Source organism: Telmatherina bonti, assembly GCF_933228915.1.
Source record: "Telmatherina bonti genome assembly, chromosome: 5".
NCBI classification, from domain to species: domain Eukaryota; kingdom Metazoa; phylum Chordata; class Actinopteri; order Atheriniformes; family Telmatherinidae; genus Telmatherina; species Telmatherina bonti.
In genome coordinates, this window is record NC_136623.1 from 9,958,736 (window position 1) to 9,977,670 (window position 18,935).

An 18,935-nucleotide genomic window follows, 5' to 3' on the forward strand; every position below is an offset into this window, starting at 1 on the left:
TATATGTATATATATATATATACATATGTATATAAATTATAATGTCTTTGCTCTTCAGTGAGTATTGGATGACACACTGAAATCCACTGAAGTGGCTCATTTGCAAATCTGTCATCCTCAGCCGTGCATATCGTAGAAAACAGCCTTTACATAGGCAGACGCTGTAGTGGACTAATTTAACAAACTAAATTAAAGCTGCCTGATACAGGACCGGTAAGAGCTGCAGCTCTTCTCGTCTGACTGAGCTGTTTTTGCGTCTGCAGGTAACTTTTCGCACAAGGATCTATCACTGCAACATCAACAGCCAGGGGGTGATCTGTCTGGACATCCTGAAGGACAACTGGAGTCCCGCCCTCACCATCTCCAAGGTGCTGCTGTCCATCTGCTCCCTGCTCACAGACTGTAACCCAGGTAAGGCTGCCATGTTTTTAAGTATTTTACATGATATTCACAACCACATTAACTGTAAAAAGGTCTCTTGGTTTGTATTTCTGAAAGGATTTTATGCACTTTTGGACTTAATTTGTTGGTAGTTTGACAGAAAATGGAGAGGCTGGGGCTGTAAATGGGGTCTACTCAGTCATTTGAGCTTGTGGTGTCCTCGTAGTAGCTCTATACATATAACATCCGTGTTAGGTTCAAGGCTGGCCTTTTGCTTTCTGGGATTACGGTGTCACAGAGCCCTGATTCCAGACCTGCCCTAAAAACCCTGAACAGGAAATCAATCTAACTCCACAGCTCAGTCCAGCATAGTTCTCAGTCTTTCAGCAGCTGTGGTCTCTCCCATGTCAGCTGTAGTTTCACACATATAACATGTTTACATGTGTTTTTAGTTAGTTTTACTGAGCAGTTTAGACGACTGAGTGACTCTGTGACGGATGAGTCGCCGTCAAACTGAAGCCACTTCAGGAGCTTTCTGTGTGTGTTTTTTTTTTTAGCTACTTGAAGATGAAGAAAAAAACGGAACATTTATTTATCTTTGTATGGATATTATTTGTATCCGCAAATAGCTTTAACCAGTTATTTTTATTTATTTGTCCAGCCGATCCCCTGGTGGGAAGCATCGCCACCCAGTACACGACCAACAGAGCTGAACACGACCGAACGGCCAAACAGTGGACAAAGCGATATGCCACATAAACCCACAGGACAGCCGTGGGAGGAAGAGGAGGGGCGGGGGATTGTGTGTCGTTTGTGTCAGGGGTTATTTCTATCTCAGATTTTTAGTACTTCATTGTCTGGTATATTTTTTTGCTTCCTGGTTAAGTTATCTCCCCAAATAAGATAAATAAAGGAACACAATGGAAGTTTTGTTGTCTTTTTATTTCTTTTGGGATGTTTTTATTTATGAAAAATGCTAAATATTTATAAAATAAAGGTAAAAAATGAAAAAAAAGAATATAATGGAAGAACAAATTATATTTGCACACACTTATGTGTATAAATATGTACATTTTATACATTTATGTATAGAGTTAAATGTTTTTCTGTGTATTCGGGTGTTCTCTATCACATGGGATACTCCCAGTAAACACGTGCACTGTGTAGAAGTACTATGTGTTTAACCAGGCAGCTCTTAGCCTCTTTGTTTCAGGTCATGTTTCAGCTTTAACCAGATGATCTAACGCTCTGGTCTTCGCGACCCCTCAAGCCTGAAGTTATTTGCATGGATGCTGTTTGTCTTGTCAGCAGGTTTTAGGAATATTTATTGCTTTGTTGAGCTGCTAAAGATGGAAATGCTGCAGCTGGTTACCTGTTATAGCCGCTGTCCAGTGTGGGGTTAAGTCATATTCAACGTGCAGATCAGAGAGGTCGTCCTGCTTCAGGTTACAGGCTCAGGTCACCAACGAACACGACACGTGCTTGAGCTTCTGCAGGGGAAAACGTGTGCTTAAAAGACAATAAATGTCCACTCCCTTTAAGATGAAGGCGATCCATACCTCATCATAAAGTTTTCTTTGAATAATTTTTCAATATAAGCATAACCTGCAGGTGTTTGGGTAGTGGGCTGACCTGGCTGAAAAGCAGCAGATCTGGCAACATACGACAAGTAAAATATGAGTCATTTCATGCAGTAAGCTTGATAAAAATCTATTTAAGTCCTCATTCAGGTTTAAGCTTTTTTTTATCCACACAGTGGCTCGATTCTCTCTTCAGTCTCGCTGTTTAAAAATAATAAAATAAGCACAGCAGACATCCAGGGTGAGTCTGTGCAGCAGATCAGGTCACAGGAGCAGATTACAGATCATATGTAACAAAAATAACATTTAAGAGGACAATGGCATTAATAGATAAGAAGTCATTAACAGATAATAACTAGATAATAAAGAAAATTGTTTTAAAAAAGGTCTGAAAATGTGCTGCTAGTGTTCAGTGTGATTGCTGGCCTACGTGGTCTGGATGGGCTTACGTCCTGCCAGGAGTGAATCATTCTTCAGAGGTTTGAACTCTGGCCAAACAGCTGAAGCTGGGAAATAAATACTCTCTGCAAGTGTTGGTACACAAATGTTTTTCAAACCAGGACACAATTCCTTTTCATCATTTTTCTAATAAATCCATTTCTAGGGTGGAAAAAAATAATTGTGAGGAAACTTGGCCAAATTAACCCTTTAAAAGTTCAACCTCAGTAAAAAGGCCAAGTGAAGTCCAGTTTTTTTATATGAAGTTTGTATTTGTCCCGTTTAATGGAATGTAACAAGAAATAACCTTTTTGTGGATATTTACCATCATTACCATGTGATAACGTGGTGTTCTACTTCATAGCATCCATGATAGCAATGGTTCCCAACCTGGGGTCCGGGTCCCCCAAAGCATACATGGGGTACATGAGACTTCACCTTACAAAACCATTGGGATTAAAAAGTTCCTGTCCACACAGAGACCAGATATGTTTTAATCATTTGGACATTTTGAAGCCTAAAAGATCCTGAACTTTGAAACAAGATCTCAAAGTGAAACAAAGGGGGCCATCAAAACCTGCTATACTACACTTTAAAGGTCCCATATTATACATTTTTCAGCTATTTCAAATGGATGTCAGAGGTAAAAAAAAAACATTGTTTTCAAGATGTTTTACCAACATCTTGGTCTTTAATTTCAGCCATTCTAAATGTGGTTGTCGTGATCTCTACAGAGAACAAGCTGTTCCTGTGTCTGAACCTTTATATGTTAATGAGCCATGTCTGTCCATGTCCAAGCCACACCCCTCTCAGGGAGATGATGCGGATTTCACTGGCGTCTGCATCATCGAAGAGCTGAATTGAAGCTCGGTGGGCGGTTCCTACCATTGCCATCTCGGCAGGTGCATGTGTGTTGTCTCAGCTGGAAAATACAAATATGGGCAAAGAGGTGGAGCTGAGAGGGGGGCTGTGAGCGTCATGGTGGATGATTGACATCGAGCGAACTCCAAGCTGCCTGTAGCTAAGAGCTAACCTAGCTAACATGGAGATAACAGGAGATAACCAGCAAACAGAGATAAGCAGTCTAAAAAAAAAAGTAGCAGTCTAAAAACCGCGATTGTTCTACATTCTTCTTACTTAAAGCGGGAGATCGAGTACTTGTCAGTCAAAAGGACACACCCCTAAACATGCAGAATTTTGAGATTAAATTACTTTTAAATGGGTGAGTTAGAAAAAAATTTACTCCTTTGAACCAGGCTGTAAACATGTTTATTTCTGCTGTGAAGTTGGTCTTTTTAACATGGGAGTCTATGGGGATTAATCGCTCTGTTTTTGGGCCCTGATCTTCACGTGAAACCGCCGGAGGTTGCTGCTTGGGCAGCGCCCACAACCAGGGGGAGTGGTTATTTCCTTTAAAGATGTCACAAAAGGAAAGATCTCAGACTCACCGGTTTGAGCGCACATTCACTGACAAGCAAGTAAATTTTCTCATTTTTTGAGTCCTCAGGTGCAGGAGATGGACACACATGTGACTGTTAGAAAACCTTTAGAAAGTGAATTTTGCATAATATAGGACCACATGTGTCATTACTCAAAAGAAATAAATAAGGAAAAAGCCACTTATAAGGCCAGAATTTCTTTATCCAATCAATTTTCATCATGACCAGGAATTTACTGGAATCAGTGAGCTGGTGGAGCTACAGCAGTGAAGTTCTTCATCCCTATCCTGGTAACCTGGATTTTCCTGAAACAAAATTCACTTTTGTATGAACAGGTGTTCAGAAGTGTTCAACAGGGGCAAAGTTTTTATCCTAAAGTGATGCAAAATGTCTCAAAAGATGAATTAACTGTGTCACGTTGTTCTCTTTAAGCTTAATATTTAACTCATTTTAAACCCCACAGTGGTTCGGTGATAAAAATAAATTCCCTGGGTTAGCCACCATAAAAGCTAATCATTTATGTTTGATCAGTTTCTATTCGATGAAGTTAGTTTATGTTGTGCTATGTTGGGTAAGAAACTTTATCACATGTAGTTTAAACTGATAAATGTCAAGAGGAATCATCTTTACCATTGGCAGATAGAATAAAACCAGATCAGTTTGTTGTGGTCATGAAATATTCAGCTTGGGTCACCGGGTTTCCAGTAGGTCAAAGTAATCAGAGTACTCACTGTATTGTCAGATCAATGCAACATTTAACTGAAATATTTGTATTTTTCCTCAATAAGTTTACATTTTTGTGATTGTATCAAATTTCCTGTTAAATATTTTGCGTTTTTCCAGCTTTTCTGCTTAAAGAGGTGTTTAAATTTTCATTTAGCAAGAATCTATTTTCATTTCAGAAGGAATTGAAGTTGAATCCTTCCTGTTTTAGGTGATGTTGCAGACCGCTGGTCTTTCAGTTTCACTTTTCAGTAATTTGACATAACAGGCAGCTGAAGCTGTGGTACGATGCACGTTGCATGTGCTTCCGGTTTTCAGAGGGAGTTTGAGGACTCCCAAAGACGGCCTACAAATAGTTTTATCTAATTCCTTAGAAGTTAGAGTGAAAATAGAGCGCATCAAGATGAATTAAAGCTTCATTCTGAATCATGTCATGAATATAAATTCCTGCCTGTAATTTTACAGGAATCTGCTGGTTAAAAGATGATTTACATTCAGTTTAAATCTGCAGAATGTGACTTATCCGGACGTCTTTGTAAGAAAAAAAGATTACCATTATGTTCAATTAACTCAACTAATTAGTGAGAAAATATGACAATGATGATTGGTACAGGTTGTTTTTTTTGTTTAAATCTTTCAGCACCCTACTGCAACACAAAGATATTCTGCAAAAATGTGCCAAGTCAGCGCCTGGACCAGGGGCGCAGGGGAGACGTGATCATGCTGCAGGTTTTGCATCTGAGAATTCTTCACATGTGATTGAGAAGCTGAGCAGACAAGACTGGAAAACACTTCCAGCCTTTGTGGCTGTTATTTCATTTAAAATAATATCTTAATGCAACATGAGATCTGTGCAAAATGTCCATCAAGGCCTTCGTCTTCATGCAGAAACAGGAGCCAGAACAACTGAGCTTATCTCACCTCGTTTTAACCTCGATGAACTCACTTCAAGGGTGTTTAAAAATTGATTTTAAGATCCGTGGCCTGACATCTGCTTAAAGATCTGACCTTTTAGTACCATAAGAACGTGTGGGCTAACATCTTCACAAGTGGATTGTTGGGGTTTTTTTGTACCTGAAAAACCAGGGGGTGATACATCTTCTGAGGTCAAAGTCCAAAAGTTGCCCTAGAGATCAACACAGCCAAATAAATCTGTTCTTTAGACTTTTCTTTTTCAAAGTCTAAGAACATTTTGCTCTTTCATTTGGCCTTTTACTTTGATCTCTTTTGGTTTAATGACTTTTATTTCTGTTGTTTTTGTAATTTTACTCATATTTCTATTTTTATTTGCTGCTCGTTCGAAGAATTTTGTCACATAGGATTAATTTACTTATTTCTTGTCACATGAAAAAATGAAAAGTGGAAAATGAGAAAACAAAATAAAAAGAGATTTTCTTTTTTATATGTGCAGCAGTTATATATTAAAATGTTGAGGCTATAACTAGTTTATATTATATCATTTTTTCTGCTGTTTGAACAAATAGTTCAGATACTATGGTTAGTATTATTAAAAAAATGTGGAAATAAACCAGTCTGAGCCACCTCTACCACTTGATTTAGGTATGTAATCCCAAAAATAAGATTTCTTTTTTCTTTTTTATCCTGTTAATGGTCCATATGTTTCATTATTATGTGATTATTATGTCAACCATTTGTGAAGAAACTGTGATTTTTCATCGTTATTGGCCACAGAAAAAGAAAATAAAGCAAGCAAACTAACACTGAAGTGCAGGAGTGCAAATGGACATTTTTTTTAAAAGAATGCGCATTAACAGGAGGAAGTTATATTAAAAGGGGAGAAAGAAAAGTTACTTTAAGGACAGTGAGTAAACAGATCTTTTTATAGTGAAAATTATATTTTTTTCCGACAGAAAACTGCCTCGTCCACAGTGGACTGTAATCCTAACAATATGTGACTCCTGTGAACAGAGGCGCCATATGGGGGGGTGAAAGTTGGGAAGATACTAAGAACCCCACGACTTGATAGGGACCCAAAAAGATGTACAAACTATATAAGAAACTTATTAAGTTTCATTAAAATAATAAATACTTTTTTCAAAGGTTGTAGCAAAATATAGCAGTAATATAAACTGATAAACCTTTTATATTAAAATAACCTAGTTAGATGTATGTGCTGTGATTTAAACCTTTACGGGGCACTCAATGAAATACTTTCAAATTAGAAATTTTAACCTAAAATGATCCTTCTGGTATGAACCAAGACCTCCATTCTGTTGTTACATTAACAATAATAAAAAACAAAAAGTTTCAAGCTGAATATGAAAGGAAACAAAGTGATAAAATAGTCACTTGCCCCATAGAGGGTTAAACACAGCCCTAGATCTTTATTATTCCCATGAAAAGCTTTTTTTTTTTTTCAGCTTGAAGCAATTGAAGCAAAAACAGAAAATCTAAAATTTACGATCAATTGGTGGGGTCTATGCAAGGCCATATTATCCAATGGGAACAGAGCCAGATTAAAAGTGCACAGACCCCTGGGCCCAGAAAGTCCCACGGGCCCCCCTTACCTACCGCAACATTGTGGAAATTGTGAATGATACACTGTAAAACAACATTTCTAACTTCTCTTAGCCAATGGTACCGATAGCAATACACTAGACACAGTAGTGTAACTATCTGGCTTTTATGTACATTTTGTGTCATGCCCAAACTGCTGTGTATGGCTTATGTGGGCCCCACTAGTCTCCCAATGGCCCCCAGGTGGGAGTGGGATTATCCAATGGGCATGCCCATTGGATAATCCAGCCTTGAATGGGAATTATGGGCACAAGCCCAGGGGCCCACGCCCACTTGGGGCCATGTAGGGCAAACACCAGCAGTTTGGACATAAAACAAAATGTACATAAAAGCCAGATAGTTACACCACTACCAATAGAGTAATGCTATTGGTACCACTGGCTGAGAGATGTTGGAAATGTCGTTTAACAGTGTATCATTCACAATTTTCACAATGTTGTGGTGGGGAAGGGGGGCCCATGAAACACTCTGGGCCCAGGGGCCTGTCTACTTTTAGTCCGGCCTTGGGTCTATGCCATTGTCTTTTGTAGGGCCCAAAATTCCTGGCGGCGCCCCTGCCTGTGAAGGCAACATGCAGCCCAGAGCTAGAATAACAGCAGTCTGAGCTCACCGAGCTGTCAGGGTTTCAGCCTTCACGTTGTGCTGTGCAACGTGACCGCTGTTTCCATTCCTCTGTTACGTCGCTTTAGCTCCGCCCCCTCCGCTGTCCTGAAAGTGTGTCACTGGGTTAAAGTGGCTCGAGCGGACCAGCGGAGGGGCGTGGCCGACAAATGGGTCACATGGGCGAAACCCACTATTGAGAACATTTAGTTCTCTCCACTAACCCGCAGTCACTCACAACAAGGGGGGAGTTCCTCGGATTCAGCTGCGCAAACACGAGCCTGTCTTTCAGGAACAGTAAACTGTAGAAGAGTCGCTTCTCCATGAGTCATCGACTCGGATCTGCAGATCATTTCCAGAAAACAAGCCCTGGTATGAGCAGCAGCAGAGCTGTATCTGCCTGAGTTTAGCCGCAGCTGTCGTGACAGACAGTTTGGATTGAGTTAAATATCTTTAGGAGATTTTTTCTTCTTCTTCCATCAAAACATGCCTGAGGACATCGGGACAGCCAAACCTGGTGAGAAAACATTGTTAAATGTCACTGAATTGATTAAAAATGCATTGTAGTGTGCAGACTTTGCTGCAGTGAAAATGAATGATGAGCCCATTCATTTGAAATATAGCAACTAGAATCAGACTCTAATGAATTGTTTTTATTTTTTTAATCAAACTGTCAGCTATGTATCTTCAAAATATTAAATGCATAAGTTGTTAATAAGCATAAACATTTAATGAGAAGGTTTTTGATAAGCATTGCACGTTTATTTTCCTAAAGCAACGTTTGTGTGATTAAAATAAATGCTTATAATAATGAAAAATACTTTATTAATCCCCAAAGGGAAATTTAATATTTAACTTGAGGAGGTCTTGTTCCGGTGGCTGCTGGCAGAAATGATCTTCTGTATCTTTTAATCTTAAAAAACGTTATATATGTTATTTAGATCACAGTATGTGATCTAAATAACGTTTTTGTTGCATTATCGCGTGTTTAAAGTGTAAAAAATGGTTTGTTTCTTTGGTAAAACCGGGTTAGGAGTGTCAATGCGACGCTGCAACAACACAACAACAGTGTTCCACTTCTCCCATCCCGCTCACATGGACAGCGTAGCCTAGCCATGTGCCCGTGTGTACACGCTTTCTGGAGAGGCGCTCTGATTGGCCGAGGGGCGTTCTCCTCTCCACGCACGCGTCAGCGGAATCGTCCTCCGATTGGCTGGATGGCAGACCGTGACGTAGTGCATTGCATAATCCGCTCCGTTCACGCTACTCCTGGCGCGAGGCTCGGCTGCGAGGTACACGTGAGACTGGGAGAGACAGCAGCGGCTGACCTAGATTTGTTTCTTCGCCTCGCGCTGTGTGTCCACAGAAATGCGTGACAGGTCCACGTGTGGGTGGGCCGTGAAAGAGAACAGTCATGGTTGAGGTTAGGTAATCGTCTGCCGTGGCCTCCAAGCGAAGTTTGTGAATAAAAACACTTTTTCTCGAGAATACGCTGCGTCTACTGATATACAATAGCTTGGACACACTTTCCCATTGGATTTAATGGGAAAATGTGTCCAAACATTTGACTGGTAGTGTGTGTATGTGTATATATATATATATATATATATATATATAATGTATGTATATATAGACATGTACTTATATACAATGTATTAGTGGAAACTGAGTCAGTGTGTGTGTGTACATATATATATATATATATATATATATATATATATATATATATATATTATAAATAAATCAGTATGTTTGTTATTAAATGTTTCATCTCATACTTTTAAATTTTTTCCCCAAAGTGATTTTTTTGGTTACTTTCAAAGTTGTCTATTTACCCGAACTAAAAAGTGAAACACATGTTTTCGCTGAATAATCGTGTTTGGCAACGTGTTCTCGTCTGTGTGCGAGCAGACCTCCCATTCTGCTTCATAAGCTGAATTATGTGGCCAAACATGATTACATAAGGAGGAGGATGTTTTCCTGTTGCACGATATGGTTTCTACAAGAGTTGCCCTGGTGCTTTAGTGACCCTGTGTTGTCGTCAAGTCAGCAGAGCACATTCCCGTCCCACACAGACCCTGGCGTGTTATGTAACAGAGTTATCCAACCAGTACTGGAGGTGATAAAGCAGGTCAAAAGCAGCAGCTATGAATGAACCAACCAGAAATCAGAAGCACACGTGTACAAACACACTGGATTTGTCTGGGTGTGTCAGAGTCACCTGTACTTTAGGTTAATCATTATGTTTAACAGGCGGGGCAGATTTATTTTTATCATTTCCGTCTTCTTTTCTAACATAAAAAAATTATGTCAACATGATGAATGAAGCTAAAACAAATGAGATGTCTCATGTTGCGAGAATGCACGTGTTTGGTGTTATATTAGAGGAATGCTGTCACCACTACTTGTGTATTGTGTTACCTTTTAGTAAGTAAGCCTCCCTCCCTCCCTCTCCATAGGAGGAGTCATCGCCTACATTTCCTCCAGCTCTGCCTCCACCTCAGAGACCTGCATGAGCAGCAGCCCCAGCAGCAGCAGCTACATGTCCACGTCGCCACCTCTGTCCCGGCCTTCGCTGCCCAGCCGGGCTGTGGGGATGGTGGTGGACATCGCTCCACCTGCAAAGCGCGGCCACGGTGCTGAGAAAGCCGGCCGCTCCTCCACATCAGCAAAAAGCAGCATCACAAGTAAACCTGAATTTATTTATAAAAACATTGAAACACTCCCTCCGTGTTTGTCGTCTTTTACTCAGTGCAAATGTTTGTTTTCCGCAGAGATCAACGGCATGGTGCTGTTGTGCAAGGTGTGTGGCGACGTGGCCTCGGGTTTCCACTACGGCGTCCACGCCTGCGAAGGCTGCAAGGTGAGACCAGCAGATTGCAATCTGCAAATGCAAAACCGCTGCTTCTCTGCACGTGCTCACTTCTTTTCCCCCTCCTCCATCTCTCAGGGCTTCTTCAGGAGGAGCATCCAGCAGAACATCCAGTACAAGAAGTGTCTTAAGATGGAGAACTGCACCATCATGCGGATCAACAGGAACCGCTGCCAGCAGTGTCGCTTCAAGAAGTGTCTGGCAGTCGGGATGTCCAGAGACGGTGAGGTTTTTTAGATCCGTTTACCTCCTCAGTTTTGTGCTCTGATGCTCTTCGCCGTCTAATGGGTGTGTGTGTTCTGCCTCCTAGCTGTGAGATTCGGCCGCATCCCCAAAAGAGAGAAGCAGAGGATGCTGCTGGAGATGCAGAATGCCATGAACAACATGATGAGCAAAAACAGCCAGCTGCACGGCATGCTCCACGGCCAGCAGAGCCCCTCGCTGCCCATGGAGGCCATGGCCAGCGACGCCAGCTCCTCTTCATCCTCTTCCTCTTCTTCCTCTACTTCCGACTCTCCATCGTGTTCCAACCCTTCCTCTCCGCGGTTACCCCAAGACTCGGAGTCTGTGGTTTCCATGGACACCAACTCCAGCTCGGCCTCCTCCTGCGCCTCAGACAGCAGCGAGGATGAGTCCGTCGTCACGGGGACGAGGCAGCACCAAGATGCCTTCGCGTTCGGCCAGCAGAGGTCGCCGACACAAAGCCAGGCGTCGCCCTCGCCTGACACGGTCGCCCTGGAGACGGGAAGCGACAGCCGCATGGAGGAGCAACAGGAAAACTGGACCTGCTGGAACAAAAATGTGGCTGCTGGTTACCAGCGTTGTCCCTACGGTGGCAGCCAACACGCCAGCAACTCCGCTTACAGGGAGGAGAGAGGGGGGTACCACCAGCAGCAGCTGTCGCCACGACAACAGCAGCAGCAGCTCAGCAGCATGCCAAGCTGCGATGCGTCCGCAGAAACCCAAAGACAGCAGGAATACCACCAACAAACTGCCTCTGCTGGTTATACTGGCCCCAACAGCTGCATGAAGAGCAGAGCGTACCTGGTGAGTTTTCTTTCTTCATAAATCACCATGACAACCAAAAAAAAAAAAAACCCCACCAAACTCATCCTCATCTTCATGTCTGCCAGGTCTGCCCGATGAACACCTCTCCATACGTGGACCCCAGCAAGCCAAGCCAAGAGATCTGGGAGGAGTTCTCCAATAGCTTCACCCCCGCCGTGAAGGAGGTGGTGGAGTTTGCCAAGAGGATCCCGGGCTTCCGCGACCTCCCCGAGCACGACCAAGTTAGCCTGCTGAAAGCCGGGACGTTCGAGGTGAGAGGCCAAACAACACGTGTCATTTTGTGTCCTCGCTGCAGAAAGCAGCGTCGTGCACGTAAACGGAGTTTACCGCTGACTCATGTCCTGATCAGAGACTAAATCAAAGAAAACTCACATTTTCTTGGGGCTGAGTTCAGAGACACACACTCACACACACACACACACACACACACACACACACACACACGCTCCAGTGTGTCCGTAAATCTGCTCGTTTATCTGGACAAGTCGGATCAGATCGTGATTTTAAGCTCTTTGCTTTGCCTCCCAGGTGCTGATGGTGCGATTCGCCTCCCTGTTCAACATGGCAGAGCGGACGGTCACCTTTCTGAGCGGCAAGCGGTACAGCCTGGACACGCTGCGGTCGCTGGGCGCCGGCGAGCTGCTCAGCTCAATGTGCGAGTTCAGCGAGAAGCTGGCCGCCCTGCGGCTGGACGCAGACGAGATGAGCCTCTTCACTGCCGTGGTGCTCGTCTCCGCCGGTAAGATGGCGTTCTTAAATCATGTTTACGGCATTTTTCCTTCGCCGCCGTGGCCTTCGTGTGGCGTTAAGCCTTCTCTACGTTTGCTCTGCTTCAGATCGCTCAGGGATCCAGGACTTAAACTCAGTGGAGGCCCTGCAGGACAAACTGATCCGGGCTCTGCGCAACCTGGTGATGCAGAACCACGGCGACGAGTCGGCCACCACCTTCACCAAGCTGCTGCTCAAACTTCCCGAGCTGCGCTCGCTCAACAACATGCACTCAGAGGAACTGCTCTCATTCAAAGTGCATCCATGAAGACTTCCTGAGAGGGGGACGTTCGTAACCCTCCACCTCCACCAGGACCTGCCTCTTACCAGCCCCCCCACCCCGCCCTGCACATCCCGTATCCGACCAACCCAGTTGCGTGCGTGTTTGTCTCTAGAATGTATGAAGTCATTTTTTATTGCTCATGGCTGAGCGGGCCATGTGGGGTCTGGGGACAGAACAATACAAAGCGTACTGTATTTATAGAAGTGATAGCTTGCTTTTTGCACACAAACGCACACAGATGCACGTGTGTGAGAGGTTTTTAGTTTTACATGTGGATGGAGAGTACTTTAACAGGCTTTATGAAATTAAACAATGTAAAAACTAATTTGTCTGTAAGATTTTTTTTATTTTTTGACTTTTTTTTTTTTTTTCCTCCTAAAGCCATTAATTCCAAAGTGTATTCTCTGATGAGGAGGTGAATGTGAGAGACAACACACACACTGTACCTTACATACATGTTGGCTTGGTCCAAAACCTTAAAGGCTCCATGTGTGGTGAGGAAGGCAAGCTATCTGAAAACGTATCGACGAATGTGTGACGATCGCTGCTAATGCATGGCTGTACTTAATACAAACAAAGATTATCTGGATCTGCTCCCCCTTTCGGCTCAGAAAGCTTCAGTTCTTTGTTTTTTGGTGTATATAGTGTTGTATGTTTTCTTTTATTTAATATTGTTTACATGTTCATGTCCATGGGAACTGCCTGTACACTGCCTGGTCATTTCTGGGGGAAGAGGAGGAGGTGGGGTGGGGTTTCCATGACGCCATTTAAAGAAAAAAACACTACGTTTGCACAGATTCCCGAGCAGAGAGAAACAAGCATCTGAGTGCAGCGCCGCGTCATGTTTAAAGGCTACGTGTAAATGTTGTTTTATGCCATTTTCCCACTTTTTCTTTTTTGCTTTTCTAAATCAAACTGTTCTCAGCAGAGCACTGAATTTTAACTCCTGTTTTTCTCACTTTGTTGAAATTTTGACTTCTCCTACTGGCATCACTGCCACATGTAAATAGCTATATATACATATATATATGAAATATATATATATATAAAAAAACTCATGAACATAGACTATAAATATAATATAGTATGAATAAAAACGTGAAGAATGCTTTGGGTGTTTGGTGTTTTTATTGATGATGAAGTTTCTGACAGATTATCAGATCTGCGAAGCTGCAATGAGCCTTGTTCACCACTAGATGGAGCTGCATCCCCGCAGCAGAGTTGCCTGCAGATAAATAAACATGTAGAACAGTTTTATCTCGCAATAACTTATCAGAACTGATATTGATCCATCAAATTATGACTTTCACCTACTCTGTCAACCTGTGGAAAGCTTTACCCTTTCCCTTTGGACACCTAGTTTGGAATAGTCCTGACATTTGTGTTGATGAATTAAACTTCATTCTTCACCTCCTGGAAAGACAAAAGAAGCACATTTTCACAGACAGATGTCCTGCCTCAGGAAATAATCCCAGAATAAATGTGCATATAGACTAGAAAAACATCCAGTAACCAGTTACTTCGTTATTACGCCAAAAAATCACTGAGTTATTGTTAAAAGTAACTTTTTAGTTACTTGTTTTTAGAGGGTACACTCTTAAAAGTTCTCCCTGTTGTTAGGACTTAAATGGTGTTTTATTAAATATAACACAAATTTGATTGAAATAAATAAACAAATAAATAACAGCTGCACAAAATGAAATAGGTGTACAATCTTGAACATATAAAAACGTTCTGAGTGTTGCTGGAGGAAGAGGAGGTGGTATGTGTGGAGACTGAGTGGGTGTGACAACCTGATTACCTGAGTAGGATCACCTGGTGTGGAGGTGAGGCATTGCATTCAGAACATGCCCTTGCCCTTCTCCAGTTTTAAAGCGAGGCCTTTCTGCAGCCTGTGGAGACACCTTGCAGTTTTAGGTTGGGGGTAGTGAGATCATGGGTACGCCTGTCCTCTGTGTCCTGCAGCCACAGCAGTGGAATCGTCATGCTGGGGAACAGACGAACACATGGGGGACGGTGTGTGTGATGTGTCCTGCAGGATCTTGCAGACTGTCCTCAGAGTCTGCTGGTCACATGGTGGAAAGTGGTCTGAAGGGTTCCTGCAGGTTGTCACGGTGCTTCGGAGTGAAACCAGCAGGATTTTGTTCCAGTTCATTCTGAAGGTGTTGAGCTTTTCTCAGGAGATGCTTTCTCTACTGGCATTTCATCTGCATGGCTGCAGATTTCAGAGTGTTGTTAAAGATGATGCACTACTCTGCTACAGCCAACTCCCTCTGCTTGCTGGGAAAGGTCACAAACAACACCTTCCAGTCTACGTTTCCCTCCAGGAATGAGTGAGCACACCCCTCCACGGACTGCAAAGAGTCCTGAGAGAAAGGACCGGAGATCTGCGTCTTCAGCATGTTTAACAGTCTGGGTGGATGAAGTCATCCGAGGAGAAGATGAAGAGCAGAGGCGAGAGGATGCAGCCCTGAGGAGGAGCCTGTAGAGGCGATGTATTCACAGAAAGGTAGGAGCAGAGTGGAAGCAGCTCAGTTCAGTCAGTTTCCACAGAGGAAAAGTAGAATGAAAACAACTGCAAAGAGAACAAATGCTTCTGATCATCCGTTTACAATACAACCATACTTTGTGTTTCAAAGGACACACAAAGAAAGCTAATTTCTTTTAATTATTTCATTTTATTTATTTTTTAATTAAATATAATAAAGCAAACGCCTTTTATTTACTTAATTCAATTTTTCAATTAAAAAAATTAAAAAGAAAGCTAATTCCTTTTATTTTATTTTTAGTTTAATTTTTATATTCAAAAATAATAAAGAGAGCTCATTCCTTATGTATTTATTTTATTATTTTAAAATAAAAAAATGAAAGCTAATTCCTTTTTATTTTTTATTTTTTTAATTTAAAGATAATAAAGCAAATGCCTTTTATTTATTTAATTCAGTTTTCAATTGAAAAAATAAGAAAGCTAATTCCTTTTATTTTTTTAATTTAAAAAATAAAGCTAATTTCATTGTTTCAATAAACAATAAAAAAAAAAAAAAACCAAAGCTTTTCCTGCACATCTTTAAAGAAAAATCAGATTTCTGGTGAAATAAAAACTTCTTAACCCTCATCTAAATATCAAACTAACTTAGTATGTTGGAATGAGATCCAGAATACATCAGGTGACTTTTATTTAAGACAACTGAAAAGGAGAACAAGAGAAAAAATGAAGATCAACAGGCAGATATGAAAGAGAAATCCAGCTTTTAAAACATGCTTCAAGTAGCCAACTTCCAAATGATTACTTGCCTTCATTTTTACGTAGCAAAACATGTTGCGAGCATCGAGGTCTTCATCAGGGTTCTGCATCTCACTAATGAGCACAAATTAGCTGCTAAACTAATAAGAAGTCTGACGGGGTGTTTACTAAAAAATGATCTTATTCCTACTGTACCCATGTATGCAAAGGATTTCTTGGTTAATTCTAACAGCCAACCTCCCATCATCCATAGATCCAAAAGAAGTTGACATTATGAGGTAATTTGAATGAATCATTTGTGGAGTTCTGAATGCAAATAATCTTAAATTTGCATCTAGTCCCACTGTTTTCTTTGCCCTCAGGTTCAATCTAGCAGATTTACCTGAAGTAATGACCCAAATCGCAGGCAACGCATGTCTGGAACTTCTTCTTTCCTTTGCCATGAATAGGAAACAAAAATCAGGATCAGATCTGTTTACCAAAAAACTATAAATTTGATCCAAATTCTAAACCAACAAGGATGCAGAGAAAATGATTTTACAGCAGCTGCATCATGTCTGCAGGAAAGTTTGTGTTGCAACACTACATTAGGAGCGTTTTGAATAAAAAGACTATTTAATGTTAAACAAAAAATCTTGTGAGCAGGTAGAATAAACCAAGCATGAACACACACACACACACACACACACACACACACACACACACGCGCGCTCTGTTCTGACGATGTTTGACTTACAAATTCTCATTTTATCAGAAAACATCCAGTTTTTTTCTAAACATTCAATGGTATTTTCCCAAGTTTTTGTCGGGTTAGAATATTTTTCTAATAGCAGGAAATATTCTCCAATCTAACGTCAATCAGCTCCACAGAGCAGAAATGTGAAAGTTATCAGGATGAGAATATAAAAACAACGCACAAACTGTAGCTTAAATAACCTTAGGTCAGATGACTAGACCTGTTACATAACCACAACCACATTTTTATATTATTATGTTTGGTTATTAATGGCTTCTTTCCTGTTAGGTTTGTTAAAATATATGTAGAATTATACGAAATACTGAAGTTATTCATGACTGAATATTATCTGACCTCATTTTCAGCTGTTAAAGTCACAACAATCATTGGGACGAATCAATGTTAGTCAAATCAAACTTTATTTAAAAAGCTCTTTTCATGTAAAAAGAATCATAATGTAAAAAAATTATTCATATTAAAGTACAAGGAAGATTAAACATGATTTCACACATCAAATGATAAAATACAGCAATTTAAAACACACCTGATTCTAGTCTCTTATAGACACACACCACACACACACATCCTCCATCCATATTCCACACAAGGATGAACTCCGATAACTAATATCTGTCTATCGCCCAATATCGGCATTAAAATGCAATTTTGGAAATGATTGGATTTCTTTTTTTTTTTTTTTACTTTTTAAATGACAAAACTTTTACACAATATTCACAAATTATACATCAAACTCTTCAGCTTCGTCTCCTCCGACTCAAAATGACAAAATATAAGAGATGTCATGTATAATTTTCCAAATATTTTTGTGTGTTTGGCACAACTCGCTCCAAAAATATTAGTATCGGTTGATGTCATTCATTCATTCATTTTCTGAACTGCTTACTCCATTTCAGGGTCGCGGGGAAGCTGGAGCCTATCCCAGCTGGCTTTGTGCGACAGGCAGGGTACACCCTGGACAGCTCGCCAGTCCATCGCAGGGCCACACAGAGACAAACACTCACGCTCACACTCACTACTAGGGGCAATTTAGAGTAACCAATCAACCTAACATGCATGTCTTTGGATGGTGGGAGGAAGCCGGAGAACCCGGAGAACCCGGAGAGAACCCACGCATACACGGGGAGAACATACATGTTCTCGGTTGATGTCGTTATCAGAAATTGGTTGGTAAAAATCGATACATCGGTTTTAAAAAAAAAAAAAAAAAAAGCCAATATTAAACATCCCGACTCTTGTCTGATTGTAGCTGTACAATTGATGAATAGAAATGATCGCTGCTGTGAGGAAACGATACCTTGTGGATACGTCCACATCAGGAGCACACCCACCCCTGGCCACAGAAGGAGCCCCCACAGGAGCCGTCCAGATCAGGGCCGGTGGGAGTCCACGCAACAGCCGTAGGGCTTCAGTGCAGGACCCCCCGGCGACGCAGATAAGGAAGATCACCATGGCAACAGGCCAGTAGACTAAACAGCCTCTGATGTGGCGGAAGAGTTAAAACATGTTGAAATAAAGATCAAATAAACCTAAAAACGATAAGAACAGATGAGACCAAATAAAATAAGGTTAGTTAAATGATTAAATAAATACATAAATGGTTTTGGATTTGATTCTGGGGAAGTATATTATTAAAAAAAATACCCTCCTATTTCTGAAATACATAAGTTATTTATATGGGCTCATTGAAACATTGCAAGGTTCATTGTCCTCAGATGGTGAAAGAGGAATTCAGGGTGTGTGAAACTTTATTTAAACACACAGACCATTAAGATGTTTGGGATGTGCTGGTCAAGACGTACTCAGCAGTCCAACTCTTCCATCAATGCCTCAAAAAAAAGGGAATTTTGTGTAGGAATAAATATCATGATGGTATTACACTGCATAAAAGCTAAAAGAACATCAGTTTAGAGTGTGTGACTTTTTAGTACTTTATGTATGTATTCATGGCCAGGCAGTGCATATATGATAATATTAGATTAGACTAGATCTGGTTAGTTTTCACATTATTCCAAGATATAAAATGCCATGGCGAGTAAAGGACATGAGGAAAAAGACGGTTAACACGTCCACATTTCTACAGAAAGCAGTTGTAATGGGATAAATTCCCAAATGCGTCTCTAAACCAGTTTGTTATTTCATCAGGAAGGGTGTGTCAGTCTTCTCATCCAATCTCTGAGGTTTGAGGTCGATCCTTCAATCATCCTCGACACTCATTTGCATTTTCTTATAAAAACTCTGACTGGA

General features: G+C 41.2%; 2 protein-coding genes across 2 annotated transcripts in view; both read left to right on the forward strand.

The window, feature by feature from the left end:
• The window catches only part of LOC306755875 (ubiquitin-conjugating enzyme E2 E1-like), a 14,588-nt gene extending 13,281 nt beyond the window's left edge, over window positions 1–1,307 (forward strand). The window contains exons 5-6 of the mRNA XM_079240438.1: window positions 264–411; window positions 1,043–1,307. Of these exons, the coding sequence (XP_079096564.1) occupies window positions 264–411; window positions 1,043–1,140 (246 nt within the window). The 3' untranslated portion in view covers window positions 1,141–1,307. The remainder of the gene's footprint in view (window positions 1–263; window positions 412–1,042) is intronic.
• A 6,645-nt stretch (window positions 1,308–7,952) lies between these two features.
• Window positions 7,953–13,723, forward strand: nr1d2a (nuclear receptor subfamily 1, group D, member 2a). Its single transcript, XM_079241301.1, has 8 exons — window positions 7,953–8,216; window positions 10,159–10,386; window positions 10,474–10,562; window positions 10,650–10,794; window positions 10,882–11,618; window positions 11,705–11,890; window positions 12,168–12,378; window positions 12,476–13,723. Exons 1-8 carry the CDS (start codon window positions 8,186–8,188, stop codon window positions 12,673–12,675), a joined length of 1,827 nt encoding a protein of 608 aa, XP_079097427.1. The 5' UTR covers window positions 7,953–8,185; the 3' UTR covers window positions 12,676–13,723.
• The last annotated feature ends 5,212 nt before the right edge of the window (window positions 13,724–18,935 follow it).